We start from the raw sequence: 21,504 nt of genomic DNA on the forward strand, positions 1-21,504 counted from the left end.
AAGTGCATAAAGTGTGGTTGGACTGCAGAGAAAGAGAAGATGCACTTGGCATTAGGGATATTGGAATTTACCATTAAATGATCCCTGGGGTAGAATTTTGGATGATGTGGAGATTTATCAGATAGAGAATAAGGAAGCAAAGAAGTTACAGTTATATGTGGGTGTGTGCCTGCTAAATCGATTCAGTCCTGTCCTACTCTGCACCGCTATGGACTGTAGCCTGCCATGCTCCTGTCCATGGCATTCTCTGGGCAAGAATACTGGAGTGGGTTGCCTTGCTCTCCTCCAGGGGATCTTCCCAACCCAGGGATCAAATGTGCATCTCCTGTGGCTCCTGCATTGTATGCAGATTCTTTATCACTGAGCCACAGGGTAATGGTTATATGTACTCACTGGTATTGCTACCTGATTGGTGTAATGAATTTGATAATTAGAAACTATATTATATTTAATAATTTAAATTTTTAATTTCAAATTAAAATAATTTTAAAATTATCAAACAACATAATTTAAAAAAATTTTTTATTTAGTTTGCTCCCCAAATCTACTGAAGGCTTAAGAAGGCTTTATCTTAGGTTGTTTTTTAGTTTAAGTTCCTTTTAAGTTTACTCTGAAGCCATACACTGGTCTGAGGAAGTCATGTAGTCATCTTGCACTTTAGAGTGGTCGGGGGAGACCCTGATAGAAACTAGAATAGTCATTCTCATCCATGGCCATACATCAAAGTTGTCTGCAAAGCTTTCAAAAAACAAAAAGAAAAAGCACAACCAGATGCCTGAATACCACTGGAAACCTAAATCATAACCTCTGTTCTAGTGTTGAGAACCTCTGAAGTAGAGAGATTCTTTAGTTATCCAGCGTAAGTTACCTTCACTATGGCATGGTTGTTTTTAATTTCTGAAACATGAGAAACATGTTTAAGAACAAAACATATTACCTAGCCAATAACCATGATTTTCTCTATTAACTCTAATGACTCAGTCCTATCAACACCATAATCAAAATTGGTTGCATATATTTTACTAGCAGCCATTTATGTTTGTGCAGTGTGTGTAATGTCCAACTCACTTTGCTTTGTAAACTGTTTAAAATTTTTTTTAACATTGCAGAATTCTTTCATTGAATTCTTTCAAGGAAACTTAGATTTGGATTTCTAGATTAGACTTCCAAATATATAATTTTATTATTATACTTTATAGCACTTCCATTTTTTAACTAGAGTATTTTCACTTATATAACATATTTAAGATTGTAAGGTTCAGAATGACATAAGTTATCTGTTTTATTTGGTACTGCTTCCAACAAAGTCATGAGCTTCTAGCAAAGTTATGTTTTTGAGTTTAGTAGAAAAAAATAGATGTAGATTTAATTCTTGTAAGATTGAATAGATTCAGATTCAAACATAGAATTAATAGATGAACACTATAGTTTACATAAAATAATGAACTATCATGTTTGGAGAATGAAATTTAAGTTAAAATATAATACTTTTGATTTATGTAGCGAAACGTCTCAAGTCCAGTACAAGCTTTGCAAACATTCAAGAAAATTCCAATTGAAACCTACAGAATGGAGAATCAGCATCTTATCCCATGGATGAATGGTGGAAGACACAGCTTGGTCCAAAAGAAGATGAACTGTGATTTGACAAGTCAAGTTCTTAAGAAATGCAAGGACTTCAGATTTATTTTTAAATAAGAATTTTCAGTTTTTCTTTCCTTTTCCACCCCATTTTTAACGGTTTGGGTATTTTTAATTTCCAGGCATAGCAATGTTGTCTATTTTAAAGTGTATTTGTTAAAATAATGAAAGATACAAGAACAATCTTTGTTTTGTTTTGTAGACATATTGTTACTGAGACTTCCTGTATTTCCTTGGTTAACATAGTATCTCAAATAGCAAAGTTTTTGAAAACTAACAATTTAAAAATTAATCAGTTATAGCAAAGACTTTGAAAAAAATGTACTTGCCGAAAAGTAGCAGGTCCAAAGATTAAATTTCTCATCATTGCAGTGTTATTATCACATATATTTAATATGTCATATATTACAATTAATATGTAATTCCATCTCTAGTTTCCTTAAAGTCATTTTTGAAACCACTAATTATAAACCTCCCAAACAATTTTTAGAATTGGGAAGGCACATTACATTTATCTTTGTAAAAAGATTTATGATAACTGGTTTCTTACTTGACTTTTATAAATAGTATTTTACACCTTATTTTTGCCTTTATTTCATAAGTAATTTGAAATCACTGGACTGCTTTATTATATTCAGGGCAAGATGGATTCTTTTTTATACCAGGGATTTGCATTGTGAAATATTAAATTATTTGGCAATTTATAATTTATTACTATTTTAAATCAAATGTAGCATTGTCACACTGTATTTAAATTGTGTTTTTTTTTTAATAGGGATTTTTCTCTTGGAAGATATGGGGAGTTTTGGAAGAGAGGAAAAGGAGGCGTAAAAAAACCCTTTAAGATTCAGAAAATAGGGACCTGAGGGGATGCTCACTCTAAGACTATTGAATGGTTTATACTGCAGGCATGAGTCAGTAGAGTCTGATACAGAATGCAGTTCAGCTAAGATGATGCTTATTTTTTTTCTAAATTATTAATATCAAATGAAGGTGATATATGATTAAAATGAAGTCAGATATTTCACAGTTGAAAATGAATTCCTTTTTGGAATGTTTATATAAACCTTTAAAAAAAAATTCAAAATTGTTCATGTTTTCTTCCCTCAGGTGTTTTAGTGTTTGGTGTTTCATTTGTTAATTCCTTCTTGCCATCTTGGTGGAAATAGGTTTTCTTTCTTTCCTCTTTTCTTTTTTTTAGGCTTTGTTTTAAATTTTGAAAAAATAAAGGCTGCTCTATATAGAAACGAGAATTTGCTTAATTGGTACAAGAATCTGAATCCCTTCATATAGAGACAAGATAATGTTTTTTATTATTTTTTTAAATGTTTACCATGTTTACAGAGTGAAAGAGAAGGCCCACTCTTGGATGTGTAACATATCCAAAAGCTGTTACAGTTTTCCTAGTCTGCTGTGATCTATTTAAAATGTGCTGCTGTTTGTTCTGCTGTTACTGTTCACGCTGCTAATGCTAATAGCACTATCTTGATTTGAAGTATATAGTTGAGGGCCATTGAAAGCAATCCTTCATTAATGCAGATAAAATCAGTTTACATGTGCAAAGTTACAAAATGGCATTTTCGATTCTGTAAGAAGTGACTCTTTGAGCACCTTTTAATATTATGTATTTCTGAAAACCCTGGCTTTTGGATATGGCTGCTAATAAGCACTTTACAAAAGAAAAGGCATCCCTTTAATATTTTTCTAAAGAGTCATTGCTCTTTAGAAGTAGCATCAGCAATAGAATTCAAAAATAAGTATTAAGCACTATGCTAAAGTATGTAAATATTTCATTTGTAAAGTCATATTGAAAAATTCTTTGCATAGTTCTGAATTCTTAGATTCATAGTATATGTGTGTGTACCGGAATATCTTTAGTTTTTTGACACTTTGAAATAAAGGAAATAGCTTAAAGAAATTGAAGTGCTGTGTTTGATTTTTAAATACTTTTTTTTTTTAACTTCAGATGTAATTGAACATCACATTTCAATTTTCAGGTACTGAGTTTCAATATGTACTTTTGAAAGTACATATTGGGACTTCCCTGGTGGTCCAGTGGTTAAGACTCTGTGCTTCCAGTGCAGGGGACACAGTTCAATCCCTGGTCAGGAAACTAAGATTGAACATACTCTATGGCCAAATTAATTAATTTAAAAAGTACTATCTATCTTATAACTTTGCTGCAAATAAAAATGTACTTTTGGATGAAGACAATGATTTAGATTTGATAGGTAGAAATAACATCAGCTCTCCCACAGTGTAACTCTAAATCAATGAATAACAGAGTTTAGTTGGTAAATGTTACTTCTGTGGGACACTATTTTCTAATGTTTCACAGATGGGATCTATTTTCTAGTGCAGTGTACTCCCTATAAAGTGAAATGTTTTCCCAGAACGTAGGGGTTAGGGGAGCTGGCTTTCCTCATACAGTTGAAAATCCACATATAATTCCCCAAACCCAACTTCTAATAGCTCACTGTTGACCAGAAACCTTACTAATAACATAGTCAATTAACACATATTTTGTATGTTATATGCATTATATACTGTATTCCTACAATAAAGTAAGCTGCAGAAAAGAAAATGTTATTAAGAAAATCATAAGGAAGGAAAATACATATATAGTACTGTCAATATAAGTTTATGTCACCTGTTTACAAGATGAATTGTCTGTCAATAATTACATCAATATTGTCTCATATGGTACAAGACACTATAGATGTTATTTGTATTAGTAAAGATCCTGCATGCTACAACTAAAGATCCCACGTGCCATAACTAAAGACCCATATAGCCAAGAGAGTAAATAATGATAAAGAATAAATTATAGTGTTTCCAGAAGAAAACATGGAGATAAAAAATTTTGAAACTACAAATGGGAAGATAGGAGATACAGAGGAAACGGTGAGAAGATTTAATTTAATTAAAGTTCCTGAAGCAAAGGAGAGAGAAAAATGGAACAGAAACAATTTTTGAAAAGATAATAGCTGAGAATATTCCAAAACTGGTGAAAAACATTGTCACACATTAAGAAGTCCAAATAGAATTTAAAACAAACCCCCAAACCTAGTCACATTCATAGTAAATGAAAACTAAGGAGAAAATCATACAAACAGAGAAAAAAAGGCTTACCTTCAAGAGAGCAGTAATTAAACTCATTGTTGGTTTCTCATGAGAAATAATGAAAGCCAGAAGGCAAACTGAATATTTTCAAAGTGCTAAAAGAAAGTAACTGACAGTCTAGAATTCTATGCCCAGCAAAAAGTGCTCTTCAAAATTAAAAGGGGAATAAGGCATATCTGGGCATAAAGGCTGAGAGAATTATTACAAGCAGGCCTGCATTAAGAAATACTAAAGCTAGGTCTTCAGACAGAAGCAAAATGAACTTAGATGGAAACCCAGTGATGTAAGAAAAAAAGATTGATGAAAAGGATAAAATAGGTAAGTCTAAATAATAATTGACTGTATACAACAGTAATGCCCTGTGGGATTAAAATATACATAATGAAAACATAACAATGGTATAAAAGTCAAGGTCAGATTCTTGGAGTTAAATGTTTTAAGGTAATTGTATTATCTGGAAATTTTCAAGTGGGTACTGGTAAATAATTTTGTTTTCTTTAAATTGGACTTAAGGTACATTCTGACTCAGATCCAATTTCACTCCTTTCATGACATCTTTTATGATTTTCTTCTGCTCTTGACTCTTCATATTTAAGAAAGCAGCTTGTCATAAAGGAAAAAATAAGGACTTTAGAATCAGATCAGATCAGATCAGTCGCTCAGTCGTGTCTGACTCTGCAACCCCATGAATCACAGCATGCCAGCCTCCCTGTCCATCACCAACTCCTGGAGTTCACTCAGACTCACATCCATCGAGTCAGTGATGCCATCCAGCCATCTCATCCTCTGTCGTCCCCTTCTCCTCTTGACCCCAATCCCTACCAGCATCAGAGTCTTTTCCAGTGAGTCAACTCTTCGCATGAGGTGGCCAAAGTACTGGAGTTTCAGCTTTAGCATCATTCCTTCCAAAGAACACCCAGGGCTGATCTCCTTCAGAATGGACTGGTTGGATCTCCTTGCAGTCTAAGGGACTCTGAAGAGTCTTCTCCAACACCACAGTTCAAAAGCATCAATTCTTCGGCGCTCAGCTTTCTTCACAGTCCAACTCTCACATCCATACATGACCACTGGAAAAACCATAGCCTTGACTAGATGGACCTTTGTTGGCAAAGTAATGTCTCTGCTTTTGAATATGCTATCTAGGTTGGTCATAACTTTCCTTCCAAGGAATAAACGTCTTTTAATTTCATGGCTGCAGTCACCATCTGTAGTGATTTTGGAGCCCAGAAAAATAAAGTCTGACACTGTTTCCCCATCTATTTCCCATGAAGTGATGGGACTGGATGCCATAATCTTCATTTTCTGAACATTAGAATCAGACCTGGGATTAAACTCCTGCTTTTCCCCTTTCTTGGACAATTTACTTCCCTGTCCTTGAACAAGTGTGGGGTACTGATACTGGCCCCACAAGATTATTGTGCAAATTACATGAGATTAAGTATATGAATAGCCTACAGTGCAGTGTGCAATACCCCACTGTGGTATTAAGTACTAAGTAGTACTTCATACTGCTTAGTAAGTACTAGTCTTTTTCTTTTTGACAGTAGTACTCACAAATTGTGGTACACAATTTGGCACTTGATTAGACATCTTCTCACATTGTTTCCTAGGTTTCTTATGTTTGGGATTATTATCCCTCCTCTCCTGACTAGACTAATCTTTTCCAGTTCAAGGACTATATCTCAATTTCCTCTTGTACCTGGTCAGTGAATGATTTTTGGAGTCAGGGTAACACTTTTTTGAAGAAAGTAAGTGGAAAAACACTGTGTTTCCCTGAACTACACACTGTTTTGTAGCAGATCCACTCAGAAGGATGTTTGAGACCTTGAAGAAAAGTCCTTCAGCTGCCCTTGAAAAATATAAATGGTGAAAACACAACTAAATTAATGGAAAGAGAAAAGTGCTATCTTGCCATTCAGGAACCCTCCAGTTTAAGCACTGAAGATTCCAGGCTGGAACCAGTGCCAAGGATCACGGATTGCTGCCCTTAAATCTAGCATCTTAAGTTCCATACAATACCTTTTCTGGGCAAGAGTTCCATCTGCTTAATCTCTACTAAATGCGTGTATATTAGATCTGACTCTTGAAAAATACCAAGTTAAATCGGACAGTTAAAATAAAACCAACATCATGCCCATAACTGGTTTAATTTATCTTTCCTTTCAGTAATCCCACACATTACCTACTTATTTGCTGTAATGAACATGCCATTCAGCTAAAATAAGATTAACTGCTTAAACCGCAGCATTACAGGCAGAGAACATTAATGCCGCTTTGTGTTTCATTGTAAGGTTCAGCAGTTAAACGATATGGTGTTGTCGTTTCTTCCTTTGTAATCAAGATGGTTTCACTTAGGATTAGTGCTCCCCAGCCAATTCTCCTGATGGAACATTTGAAGCAGCACATTTCTATGTCTAGGTTACAGCCTGGCAGCAATAGCAACCTTCAGAATCAAACCTGTTGGCCTCATCAGCACTCAAATTGCATCGCTCTTTGTGAAGCCCCCCTCTGCTCTCACAGTGATGAAAATCTTGCCTGCCATGCAGACTGTGGAAGGAAAATTGGAAGGGGGCTTGACCATACTTCTGGAAAATAGCACTGTGATGACTCAGGTGTGATCAGAGTTGAGAAAATTAACCCAAGCGTCCCACAAGTAAATGTACATTTGGCTGTTCTCTGCATCAAGGTCAAATCCCATTTCAACAGATTTTTCTAGACAATTCCAGCCCCACTTATCTCTCTTTTCTTTGAACTCTAATTGTAATCATAGTTCTCCCTACATAACTTAAGGCTGATTATTTACTGATTTATATAATTCTTATCATTGTTCTATAGGGGCTAAGATTATCACTTCAGTTAGACTGCAGGCTCTCAGAAGTCAGGGACTAACATTTGTATGGTCCTGACCCCCAAAGAAGGGCCCAGTAATTGCTCCTTGACTGAAGGAAATAACCTGTGTGATGTGACTCATTATGACTCTACCTGGATAGTTCAGAGTGGGGACCATCAGCCTCAACTGAGCCTGCAGGGCACCTCATTCTCATCATGCCTTCTCCTCTAGGGAGCATGTTCCGTTTTCATGGTTCATCAAAAACAAAGGGAGGCAACATGGTGACCAACAGATTTTCCCATTCACTCATTGATTTATTCCTTCAGTAAAAGCTTATTAAGCACCTATTGTGTGCTAGTGGGTTTCCCTGATATAAAGCATAAAGTGTAGTCGGTAAAGAATCTATCCACAAGGCAGGAGATGCAGGTTTGATCCCTGGTAGGGAAGATCCCCTGGAGAAGGAAATAGCAACCCACTCTAGTATTCTTGCCTGGGAAATCCCATGGACAGAGAAGTCTGGCAGGCTACAGTCCGTGGAATCACAAGAGTTGGACACGACTGTGCGATGAAACCACTATCACCATCGTGTGCTAAGTCTCACTTCTCAGCACTCTAAGAACTGAGAAACTTCTTGCTAACTATTTTGAATGAAATGGGGGAAAACAGTTTAAAAGAACTAGAAGAAAACTTCTTTCTTCTCAGACACTTCCCTTCAACCCCAACTTTTGAGCAGGAGCTCACTTCAGTAGAGCTTCCTTTCCCCATGTTTATTCACCACTGCTTCCCATTCTTGTCTCTCCTCCTACTTAAATTGCTGTGGTGGTTGGGAGGGTTCCTACGCTGCCTCCCTGGCTGTGACAATAGCCAGCTATTGAATTTTCTTGTGTGAAACTGGTTTGCTCAGGTCTCTGTTGTGCAGGCTGCACTTGCTATGTTGGATGGGTTCCAGCATGCTCCTCTGGCTAGGATTTAACATGAATCAGGATTCCTCAGTGGGCAGGAAGAAGGTGGGGAGGGAAGAGGAAGATTAGGTGGCTTATGCCCTCTCTGCCCATGGCATCTGATGAAGTCTTAATCTGTCTTGGATATACCTCCACCCTCAGCCTAATAATTGTTGACCAGGTTTTGACCCTTCCAGGGAAAAACCAGAGCCTCAGTTGCCTGGGAATCATCTGAAGCTGGTTGGGGAGTATCAACAGCCGCCATCTGAGCTGGACTTCTCAGGAAACCTGAGGTCATGCCCTTGACAGTTGTGAGACCAATAGTGATCCACCCTACTTCCTTGCTTCCTTCATTTTCCTACTAGAAATATGGTTATACTAGAAGGATTGATTTAGAATCAGGAGGGATCTTAATCACCTCTATTCCTTATTTCTCAGGTGTAGAAATTACAACTAGTCAAAATGGTTCACACAGGCAGACAGAGCCATAGTGGCAGGGCCAGAGCAGTGACCCAGGTCCCCTGACTCCTGGGGAGGAGCTCTGATAAGCCGTACCATATCTCACCATTCCCTTCTCCATCACTCTGTTCCCACACCTCCTTTAAGTGTCACTCAGCTATTCCTTCTCTTGACTGACTCACTGTTTTTCTTCTTACAATTTCAAAAGCAAAAACTACCAGTATAAGAAGAAAAACAAAAATAAGCAAAATTGGCTCCCTCAGCATCCTCCTAAACACCTTTGATTTGTCCATAGTTTGCTAACAAATATTTCTTAGATACCAACCTGCTTAAGCACTCATTTCTTTGAATTTACAGTGGACTCATAGAAGTTAAGTGTATTTCTAATAGAAAGAGCATGTTGTTAACTTTTTTTCCTTCTTTTTTTTTTTTCAGTTCAGGCTTGTACAAGTGACAGAAATCCAACTCAGACTAGTTTAAGCATTAAAGGAGATTTATTGGATTACATAACTGGGAAGTTCAGGAATTGATCTAGCTTCTGGTTTGATTGGACTGAGGAACTGAAGGCAGATTGCCACCTTCACCCTCTACTCATTTGTCTATATTGTCTTCATTTTTTCCTACTGCAGACAGGTGTTCTTCATGTACACCTTCATGAAAAAAGTATGGCTGCAGGCAGTCCCCATTCACATAGTACTTCCAAAAAGAAAGACCCCATTCTCCTCTGCTGCTGCTGCTGCTAAGTTGCTTCAGTCGTGTCCGACTGTGTGCGACCCCAGAGACGGCAGCCCACCAGGTTCCCCTGTCCCTGGGATTCTCCAGGCAAGAACACTGGAGTGGGTTGCCATTTCCTTCTCCAGTGCATGAAAGTGAAAAGTGAAAGTGAAGTCGCTCAGTCCAACTCATAGTGACCTCATGGACTGCAGCCTACCAGGCTCCTCTGTCCATGGGATTTTCCAGGCAAGAGTACTGGAGTGGGGAGCCATTGCCTTCTCCGCCTTCTCCTCTAGCTCCAAATTAATCTCAGAAAAGGGCTCTAATTGGCCCAGGCTGGGGCATATTCCTTTCCCTGGACCAATCACTGTGCCCAGAATGAGGTGGGGTGACTGGCTGGGCCTAAGGGTCTATGACTGGCTGCTTCTCCCACTACTTCCCCGCCCTCTTCCATCTGCCTCCCCACCAGTGTATTCAAAGGGCAGAGTCCTACAATTTGGCAGCTTAGCCAGTATCACATGGAACGATAGGGGAGCAACACCCTACAAAAAGAAACTCTTTTGAGAAGACAAAATTGGTAGCTTCCTATTTTAAACACCTTCTCCCTGTAAACAATCTACTTCTGAGTCCTTCAGAGCAGATCTCTCTCTGTAACCTTTCTGGTCCCATTGGATACCTCACTTTTCAGTACCACTGACAAGGTCCATTGCAGTATCTGCTTACTGAGGTTCAATTCCATTTTCTCTCTTTCCTGACCACTTAACACCTCACCAGGGTTAATATCTTCCTATTGCAATTCTGATCTTACCTCCTCATCTACTCAAAAATCTTTGACACTCCAGTCCTATGAATTATGGATGGCCACAGGGTAACAGAATAAACTTGTCAGGCAATTTTCGTGGCTGTTAGCTGAATCCATACCTCAGTAGTCAAAGATAAACCTCAGACCATTATACCAGCCTGTCTCCATCTCCCAGATATGACATGTATTCTGTAATTCTAGTTACAGTCAATGTTATTTTAATCTGGATCTGTGCTCTGAATGTTGGGTGTGTTTGTGCAAGGGCAACAGTCTAAGACAAGGTCTACTGATGGCTCGTGTTTGGAAACCACACTCTGAGCAGAGTTTAAGGTGGGGCAAAATGAGACAGTACAGTTTTCTTTTTAAAGAAAAGAAACACTACCTGGAGATAGCCTCAGATGCCAACCTCACTTTTGAAGTCAATCACAAGTTCCAGGTTGTTATTTGTGCTTCTGATTGACTGGCTATAATTGAGTCCCCATGACTCTCATAAATGGCCCAAAAAACTCAGGGAAACACATTGACCAGTTTATTATATAATTAATGATATGGTGGAGGATGTGAATGAATAGCCAGATGAAGAGATACCTAGGAGAGGTCCAGAAGGGCCTGAGTGCAGGAGCGTCTGTCCCTGTGGAGTTGGGGTATGTCACCGTCTGAACTTGGAAATTCTTCAACACTCCCACCCCCCACATTCTGGGGATTTTAAGGAAGGCTTAGTTACATCAATTATTAACTTGATCTCCAGACCCTTTCCAGACTTTCCCAGAGGATTCGGTTGGGATTGAAGCTCCAATCTTTCTAATTATAGATCAGTCTTTATGGTTACCAGGCCAATTCCAAAGCTATTCAAGGGCCTACCAAGAGTTTCCTCATTAGAACAACAAAATTCCTATCACTCAAAATTCCAAGGGCCTTAGGAGCTCTGTGTCAGGAAGTGGGGTCACTGACCAAATATTAGAACAAAAGATGCTCCTAGTGCTCTTATCTGGAGAAGGCACAGCACCCCACTCCAGTACTCTTGCCTGGAAACTCCCATGGGCGCAGGAGCCTGGTGGGCTGCAGTCCATGGGGTTGCGAAGAGTCAGACACAACTGATCGACTTCACTTTCACTTTTCACTTTCATGCATTGGAGAAGGAAAGGGCAACCCACTCCAGCGTTCTTGCCTGGAGAATCCCAGGGATGGGGGAGCCTGGTAGGCTGCCGTCTCTGGGGTCGCACAGAGTCAGACACGACTGAAGCGACTTAGCAGCAGCAGCAGTGCTCTTATCACTTAGGAAATTCCAAGGCTTTTAGGAGCTCTGTGCCAGGAACTGGGAGGCAGAGACTCAAACATATTTTCTATTACTTTACAAGGCCGTTTATCTTTCTCCCCTTCCTCCATCCTGCTGCTTGGAATATGGCTGTGATGGCTAGGATTCCATTTTGAAAGAAAAGGCAAGGGCCATACACAGCAGAGCCACAAGGCTGAGTCCTTGACACCATGGAACCCCCTACCAACTCAGGCCTGACCACTCAGATTTTATGTGAAGAAGGAACAAACTTCCATGCTGCTTAAGCTACTCTTGTCTTGAGGTTTTGGTCATTCACAATTAAGCCAATACCAATTGATTTAGTATATTTCAGGTGGAGCAGATGAGCAGAAGAATTCTATTTTGTACTAAAGGACAAAGGAATGTGTCATGTCACTCAGGAAGGGGTGAGTGTGTGATAGCTGGGGTGAAAAGGTTGAAAAGTAGACAATCTTTTTGATGGGGTTTGTAGGAGCAATGCTACTTCCTAAAAGAAACAGAGGCCAAGGATTTTGAACTCTCTTTTTTCTCTAATAGTCCTTAATCTTAAGCCAGTGCAAATCCTGTGAGCAATCAATGTCCATATTAAAGTAATAATAGTGTTTTATAACATGTTTGACTATTAGTTTCACAAATATGAAACACTGAACAATTACTAGAGAGAGAAACATGCATTATCACATAGTTTGAAAATTGAAATATAAAGATAGATGATAATAAAAAAAGAAGTGCTCCAACTTATTGACAGTCTTCTCTTTTTAGCACTGTGCTATGCTATTTTACAAACATTATCTTGCTTAATCCTAATAATAATTTTATTTAAGTGAATTAAATACTCTTTAGCTCCATTTTCTGGATGAGATACTTAGAGATATTTAACTGATACTTGGAGAGAAAGGTTAAACATACCCAGAATCCTGCAATCAAAAAGAACAGATTCCAACACCCATACTCCTAAGCAATACTCTGACTGAAGTTGTGAAGAAATGTATTCTACCAAATCGAGATCTCTTTTAATAGTTTCATGTTGAAAATGAGTTTCAGTTGGTGTTTCAGTCAGGTTCCCCACAGATAGTTCAATGGAGAGACTGTAATAACGGGGCTACCTCCAGGGGAGTGGGCGAGGTTAAGGAAATGAATGAAGGATATTGAGGCACTCAGAGTCCGGCACCAGCAGGAAGCCATTATTTCTCTTATGGCTAAAGGGGAAGAAAAAGTGGCCTTGGAGTCTGGCCAGATTTGGAGCTCCCTGAGGGGAGCCATAGGTGTGCAACATCACAGCGATCAAGAGAGACACAGCTACTCAGGAGGGAGGGCAGAGAATAAAGCCTGATACCTCTCTGCTCCCGCTCTCTCATTGGAAAGGGTCGTCTCCTTGAGCACAGAGCAGAGCTGGGAAGGACTTTGAATAGGTCTAGAAGGCAAGCAGAGGAATTAAAGCCAGCACAGTCCATTTATGAGCTACAAGAGTTCTGTAATCAAGCCATCGTTCAGACTTTTCTAGAAAACGGACTCTTTGGGCAGTTCATTGAGGGAAAATTTCCTTAAGACTGAGAGCAGCTCTCAGAGCTCAATATCCACTCACTTCCCTACTCTGCTTTCAAAAATGACCCTGCTTCAGAAGTCTACAGGGCAGTGCAAGCAGTTCAGTCCTGCAGTCCCTGGGTTCTTTTCATCCCCGTGGCCTCTCTAATGATTCTTTAGAACAGTGTCAACCTGTACTGCTGTATTCCTTCATGCCACAGGAGGAGAAGCAGGTGGCAGAGTAAAGAGGTGAGTAGATGATGGCCAGACAAAAAAGCTGTTTCAATGATTAAGATGTTTCTTAGTTGGGCCCAATCTAGTTACTTATTTTCTGAAAATCCATGGGAACCAAAAACTTGTTTTAAACTGCAGTAGGAGAAGGCAATGGCAACCCACTCCAGTACTCTTGCCTGGGAACTCCCATGGGTGGAGGAGCCAGGTAGGCAGCAGTCTGTTCGGTCACTAACAGTTGGACATGACTGAGCGACTTCACTTTCACTTTTCACTTTTATGCATTGGAGAAGGAAATGGCAACCCACTCCAGCATTCTTGCCTGGAGAATCCCAGGGACAGGGGAGCCTGGTGGGCTGCCATCTATGGGGTCACACAGAGTCGGACACGACTGAAGCGACTTAGCAGCAGCAGTAGCAGACACCTCTTAAATGATAAGCAATGATGGGCTAAGGCCCATACCATTATCAGTTGTGTGTATCTCATATTATTCACAAATTTTTTGTTAAAAGAAAGTAAGAGAGGTGCAGGGAATCTGCAAGAAAATATTTTGTGTGAAATGCAGGATTCATGAATCTTTTGACTTCTGAAGAAGGAAAAATTCTAAACTTTGTAGCTTCTTAGAGGATATTTTGCAGGCATTAGCCAGGAAGAAAAAGTGGTGTATAAAGAAAAGGAAAAGGCAAATTCTGGTCACTTAAGTCTCTGGAAAGCATGAGTGAGTGAGTGACACTGCCAGCCTACCATGCAATCTTGTTTTAATGAGGAACGGTTTGAAAAAACTTCAGCAGCCCACAAAGTCCAAACCAGGACTTTTACAAGCAGATATTGCCACTTTCCCCTGGAGAAGGGAATGGCAACGCACTCTAGTATTCTTTCCTGGTGAATTCCATCAACAGAGGAGCCTGGCAGGCTACAGTCCATGGGGTCACAAAAGTCGGACACGACTAAGAAACTTCACTTTCACTTTCATTGCCACTTTGGGGCCACTAGGGAAAAAAACCTTTAGGCGAATTATAAAATGGTACCCTTAGGAATTGTGAAAATTATGTCATTCTACTTTTCAAATACATGGTGATAAATCCACATTGTATATCTGTTTTTGTGGTTAAGTTTAATTTTTAAAGTATTTTTAAAATTATATTTTGGTAAATTGTTTTTCTAATGTTGTGTCCTTTCACAAAGCAATTTTGTCCTATTTTTCTGTTTGTGATGATCACTTAAGGACTTTTATATTTATATAAAGTAATAATTCCAGTTCTGGCTTCAGTAGGCAAAAACCCCAAATTAAGGAGAGAATATTTCTTTCTTGCTGAAAAAACATATATTTCTGGTCCTTATATTTTCACTTGGGCTTTTGCCATGCCACCAAAAAAAAGAAAATGAAGCCCTCTGAAAAATGGTGATGTAGATGGGGAATTTCTTATAGTAAAGAGTGCTTAAGAGGAAAGTAGAATTACTCATCCCCCTAAAAAAGGGTCTGCAGAATTATATTCTTCAGAGATGCTATTCCTTCTCTTTCTGGGATTTAATTTAATATGTACTTTAACATATTAAAGGCTCTGAGAATTTCTGCAAGAAAGTTACTGCTTAACATTTGTTTTACTCCTCATTATTTTTCCTTCTACAAAGCTCTATAATTTCTATAACCATTGAAGTTATTAAGAAAAACCAAAAAGGATACTTTGGGGAATGCTATCTTGAGCTGAGGTTTCCCTAACCAGAGTGTCTGTGTGTATGAGTGTTAATCACTTAATCATGTCTGACTCTTTGCAACCCCATGGAGGGTAACTCACCAGACTCCTCTGTCCACGGAATTTTCCAGGCAAGGATACTGGAGTGGGTTGCCATTCTCTTCTCCAGGGGATCTGCCCGACCCAGGGATTGAACCCCAGTCGCCTGAGTTGTAGGCAGACTCTTTACTGCCAGGGAAGCCCCTAACTACAGTATAGCTCACTGTAAAGATTTTTTTGTCAAATTGTTTTGAAATTTTTAAGCTATGGCAGCAAGAGTCTGGTTTCAAAAAAGTTTCTATGGGGACCAAATCTCGACTTTAAGAGGAAGAACTGGCCTGTGTAGCGTGTGCCCAGCACCACCAAGAACAACAACATCTGAGACCCTTGCTCTGTTATTTACCCTCTTCACCTGATTTCCTGAGAAGTTTCTGATGTCCTCTGCCTGAACTTTCCTCTTATCTCTTATTTTTGGCCTATTAAAAATCCCCCGGGAAGGGGTAGGGGTGGTGAGATGACATGAAACAAAAAACACTTGATACGCCTCTGGTGTTGGCTCCCGTCCCCCACTCTCATTCACATCTACCCCTTAAATTCTATCTGCTTCCCCTCCAGCCAGATTCAGTTTACCCTCAAACCCTGGCACTGGATTGTGTCCATTCACTCAGTCATTGAAGACATATTTCTGTCCCCCTAAGTAAGGTGAGGCAGGTGGTGTGCCAGGCCCTGGGGCTCCTGCAGGGACCCAGACAGACAGGGGCCTGAGCTCACAGAGCTCTTGATCTAATGACAAAGCTAATGAGGTGGGCTAGTGCCCAGGTCGGAGAAGGCAATGGCACCCCACCCAGCACTCTTGCCTGGAAAATCCCATGGACGGAGGAGCCTGGTGGGCTGAAGTCCATGGGGTCGCTAAGAGTCGGACATGACTGAGCGACTTCACGTTCACTTTTCACTTTCATGCATTGGAGAAGGAAATGGCAACCCACTCCAGTGTTCTTGCCTGGAGAATCCCAGGGATGGGGGAGCCTGGTGGGCTGCTGTCTATGGGGTCGCACAGAGTCGGACACAACTGAAGCGACTTTGCAGCAGCAGCAGTGCCCAGGTCAGGAACCAGGCAGGTCCTGGGTGAGAAAACCAGGTGTTATGAACTGTTAAACAGCAGGGGGACTGGAACTTAGTCTTAGCAATTATATTTTATTTAAAATTGTAAATCTTTTTAAAATAAAATGGTTTTTGTCTCTTTGGCTGTTTTAATTTTACATGAAAAACTAAGTTGGCTAAAAAAGCATGGTGATTTCTCTCTAAATTAAGCTGTCTTATAGGTAATATAACCATAACCAAGTTTACTTTGTGGCTGCATATTCTAATTTCAGTAAAACAAGTAGAGACCAGTTAAAAGCTTCTTCAGGATTGGTTTAACTTAAAACTTTTAAATGCTAAGTGAATGGTAGGTACTCACCTATTTGAGACAAATTTTTTTTTTATGAAGACCATTTTTAGGCACAAATTCTTTTGAACTGATGACTGTGATTTTTTTTTTAAACGTGCTTCTCAGGATGGGTTTGGAGCAAACCCCTGGCCTTGGATATTTGGAGAAGAATGAGGTTTCTGGGAATCAGATCAGGAAACCTGGCTTCAGGCAGACAATGGTCTCTTTCTTTTCCTTGCTCTCTGTGATTATGAAATTCTACCTATCCCCACTTCTCCTTTTCCAGACACACAGGGACTGGCAGCTCTTTGGAAGCTTCAGCTGTTTCCCGAGCCACCGCCCTGCCCGCCATGGGTGTTGGCCTGAGGGACAGGAGATGAGTGCTGCTCTGGGAGGGGAATAGTGGTCACTTTCACACACCACTTCAGGTGAGAGATTTTATCCAGCTTTCTAGGTCAAGATGTAGTCAGGAGCAACTCAGGGGAAATTCACCACCAAACTCCAGAGTCCTGGGGGTGTAATGTACAGCATAGTGACTATAGTTAATAATACTGCATTGCATATTTGAAACTTGCTAAGAAAATAGATCTCAAAAGTGCTTATCACAAGAAAAAAGCATAACTACATATGGTGACAGATGTTAAATAGATGTGTGGTGATCATTTTGCAATAGATATAAATTTCAAATAATTCTATCATACACCTAAAAGATAATATAATGTTATATGTCAATAATATCTGAATTAAAAAAAAATCCCCCACATAAAACCAAACCAAACAACAAACAATGCAACTGCCCCCCACTCCCATTTACCCTACTAGCTTCACTCTTTTTGATTCTTGAGAGATTTCTTTTTTAAAATCATATATCTCTTGGAGGAGTTATAGCTTAATTTAGGAGTTATGGCTTATCAGATAACACGTACCAATGCCCACGCAGTGGCTTAAATTAAAACCACACCCTTTCCTTATTTTCCTTATGCAGTCCATTGCCGTTTCTTGTCTGTTTTTCCTCCAATGTATCTTAAGTCTACCTACTTCACGCCCTTTCTCCTGCACCATCTCCTGCCCATGCCTCCCTCACAGCTGGTTGGCAATACCCTCCTTTGAGCCCCTCAGCACCCTGTACCACCCCTGGCCTTGAGCTGTAATTGCTGTTTACTCACCTGCCAACTCGGAGAAGGCAATGGCAACCCACTCCAGTACTCTTACCTGGAAAATCCCATGGATGGAGGAGCCTGGTAGGCTGCAGTCCATGGGGTCGCTAAGAGCTGGACACGACTGAGCGACTTCAGTTCACTTTTCACTTTCATGCATTGGAGAAGGAAATGGCAACCCACTCCAGTGTTCTTGCCTGGAGAATCCCAGGGACGGGGGAGCCTGGTGGGCTGCCGTCTCTGGGGTCGCACAGAGTCTGACACGACTGAAGTGACTTAGCAGCAGTAGCAGCAGCACCTGCCAACTCTCAAATGAGCTCAGGGCCTGGTATATTGAATAAAGGAGTGAATCTGAGTGACAGTATTTTCTAAGTCACTGCTGAAGACAGGAGGTTTGGAATTCTATCTGGCATACTCAATGAGAAAATTCTTTCTCTAGGTTTGACCTCTGGACACTAAAGAAAAGGCCAACAGATATTTTTCAAAGGAGAACTTGACCTGAACTGAATCATGATGAGTTTAGATAGTAAAATATGTTGAGCTAGAACCGAGAAACTTTTCTAAGGCTCACCTATCAAAGTATTGTCAGGGCTTTTTCCTCATGTTGTTGAAATCCTTGATGCAGTGCATTGCAAAGGGCTGAAGAGACCATTCTGGATAAATTAAGAAAGGGGGAAACTTTTGAATTAAGGTTATTGGAGAAGCCCAGGCAAAATAGCGATCCCTTTTAACCTTTTGGACTTCAGGGTCAATTTGTCAAGTGAGGAAGGAAAACTACCTTTATTTTTCTTACATTCTGTTTCTTCTTGCTTCCCTCATCTTTCATTATATTTTCTTCATCCTTCCTCAGAAACATCTCCTTGTTTTCTAGGATCACAGCTCTTAGAACTGGGGGGAACTCAAGAGATTCTCTAGTGTCTGGTTTAATAATCCCTTAGGGGAAAACTGAGGCTCAGCAAGTTGAAATGATTTGCCCACAGCAGTTGGAGACCAATTTTTGATTGATAACCCCTAATTCTTTCTACTGTGTCCTGTTGCCTTGCTTCTTTCTCTAAGAGAATAGTAAGAAGGCTCCCATGTTGGCAGGAAAAAGTTTATTTTTTTTAAGAAAAATAATACAACATGCATTTGTGCTTTCAAAATTTCCTGAGTTAAGAGCTAAACTTATGTAGTAAAATAAAAGAGAATTCCAATTAAATTAGAAAATAAAAATATTTTCTTTAAGTAGAAGTTTATCATGAGAGCTCTGATTTGTTCCTCCAGTTCACTAATTAGTTGCCAGTGGTGCTTAAGTTCAAAATTCTGATAATGTCCTTCTAATCACACTCTATGGAGCCATGGGGACCTTTGGCCTTAGACTAATGCAAGAGGCTTAGAACTCTCTTTGTTGACTACTTCCCTACTTGTAGATTCTCAGCTGTTTGAAAGGTACTCATTCAAGTGTCTCTTTATTCAAGTGTACCATAAAAAACTAAAGTTGAAACAAAAATGAAATATCAGATAGATTACCCTTAATAAAAATGTTCCAAGGGAGGGCTGGTCCCAATTCACTAGGATCCATGGCTCATAGGGGTAGACAAAGAATGACTTAAAAGGCTCATAGTATAATGGGGTTTGTAGAGATCCAGACTGCCGCCATTGTACCCTGCAGAAGAGCCAGTGTGCACGAATGGAACAAGTTCACCAAAATCTATGAGAGAAGCTTGCAGTTAGCCCAGACCCCTCACTTTGTTTAGCCTGCATTATCATCGTGAACTGACCCCTCCTGTTTCACCCAGGCTCATTGCTGACCACTCTCCCCTTGTTCACCATGCTCCAGCCCAGCTGTTTTTCACTCTATTCCTCAAATTACAGGCGCTGTTCCCCGCTTCCAGGCCCAGCCCGTCCTCACGTGTTACCTTGACCGAGATTGCTCTCCCTTTCTAGAGTGGCTCCTCATCCCCAGGGAAGGCTTTCTGAGGCACTTTACCTGAAGCAGGCACCATCTGTATTCACTCAGTCTCCAGCCTATCATCTTATCCATTTCCCTCATAGAAAATGAAAGTGTTAGTCACTCAGTGTGTCTGACTCCTTGTCACCCCATGGTCTGTAACCCGCCAGGCTCCTCTGTCCATGGAATTCTCCAGGCAAGAATACTGGGGTTGGTAGCCATTTCCTTCTCCAGGGGATCTTCCCGACCCAGGGATCAAACCTGGGTCTTCTGCATTGCAGGTGGATTCTCTACCATCTAAGTCATAAGAGAAGCCCTTTCGCTCATAGACCTGTGGGAAATCATTAAGTTTTTTTTAACTGTCTGTGCCTCTCCTCTCCCCCCAGAAGGTAAGTTATGTAAGAATTTACTTGTCTTATTCACCTCCGTATTCCCAGCATTTCAGATATCACCTGGCACAGTGTAGATGCTTGATAAACATTTGTTGAATATATGAACTATCAAATAAAACAAGATGGAGGATTGTGTGTTATTGTTCAAGTAGTGGTGAGCTGTGCAACTATGATGTTAACTGGCTTGAGAATTGCCTGCCAGGAATGAAGTCTCCACGAACATCGATGTGGGCAGGGAAACACAAAGACTCATTGGCCCAAGGCAATTGCTTCTCATTGGAACTTCTCCTAAACTTGGGCTGCACTCTGTCTCTTGTAATGTTTCCCATCACATATCAGTTTAAATTTCTCGATAAGAGAATGTCCAAACAGTATTGTGAGGTTCCACATAGGTAAGGAAGTCTCCCTCCCTTTCCTGCAGCATCTTGTACTCTAATGGGTTGAAGACATACGGAGTTTTATCTTTTGTAAGTTGCCTAGACCACACGATTTTCATTGGTACATGAAGTAGTCTCAGGAGTGTTGTTCTACCATATGAGATTTTGAAATATTTCCTGAATCCTTCACCTTTGAAGCCTAAGATTCTTTGGACTCCACGAAATTGCCCAGTGTTTCAAAACCAATTTTGAATTAAAAAAAAAAAAAAGAACTGCCCATTACTGAGGTCTTGTTATGTGCTAGATCCTGGGCCTTTTTTACATTGTTTTTCCTTCAAGGTAGTTTCAATTATATTAAACTCATTTTTACATATGATGATGCTGAGACTTGGGAAAATTCAGCAACTAGTTCAAGGTTACACGTCTAGTAAGTGACAGCCATGAATCAAATCCAGGTGTTTCTAGTGCCAGAGCCCATGTTCCTTGCACTACACCACAGGCTCTTGTTTCAAATATTCCAGGACTCAGTTTCTAACTTCCTTTCTCTACATATGTTAGAGAACATCTTACAGATACCAGGTAAAAGCCTTGTAGACCCAGGCAGTCTCCTCTATGAAGAAGGCACAGTCCAGTGGCACACTGTACTAATAGAACCGTTAAATAATGCAAGAGCTCTAAGGATACCTGGACCACACAGGGCAGAAAGAACACTAAACTCTCAATTACAGATATGACTGATGGAAGAGCCTTAATTGGCTCAGCTTCTGCTCCCACTTTTGTAACTGCCAGAGCCCTTCTGGGTGACATCATTTATCCCCTAGGTCTGTTCAGGTTTCCCTCAGTCAACTTAGCAAAGGCATTTTCAGTTCCTAACAGTCACCAAAAAAGTATTCATTGATGGCAAGAGGCTGAGTCTTCCAAGGGGTG

At 40.0% G+C, this 21,504-nt stretch overlaps 1 protein-coding gene across 1 annotated transcript in view; it reads left to right on the forward strand.

Annotated features, from left to right (window-relative positions):
* Positions 1–1,709, forward strand: part of OSTM1 (osteoclastogenesis associated transmembrane protein 1) — a 41,026-nt gene extending 39,317 nt beyond the window's left edge. The window contains exon 6 of the mRNA XM_005898192.3: positions 1,504–1,709. Within this exon, the coding sequence (XP_005898254.2) occupies positions 1,504–1,559 (56 nt within the window). The 3' untranslated portion in view covers positions 1,560–1,709. The remainder of the gene's footprint in view (positions 1–1,503) is intronic.
* Positions 1,710–21,504: the final 19,795 nt, after the last annotated feature.

This window comes from Bos mutus, chromosome 9 (assembly GCF_027580195.1).
Source record: "Bos mutus isolate GX-2022 chromosome 9, NWIPB_WYAK_1.1, whole genome shotgun sequence".
Taxonomy (NCBI): domain Eukaryota; kingdom Metazoa; phylum Chordata; class Mammalia; order Artiodactyla; family Bovidae; genus Bos; species Bos mutus.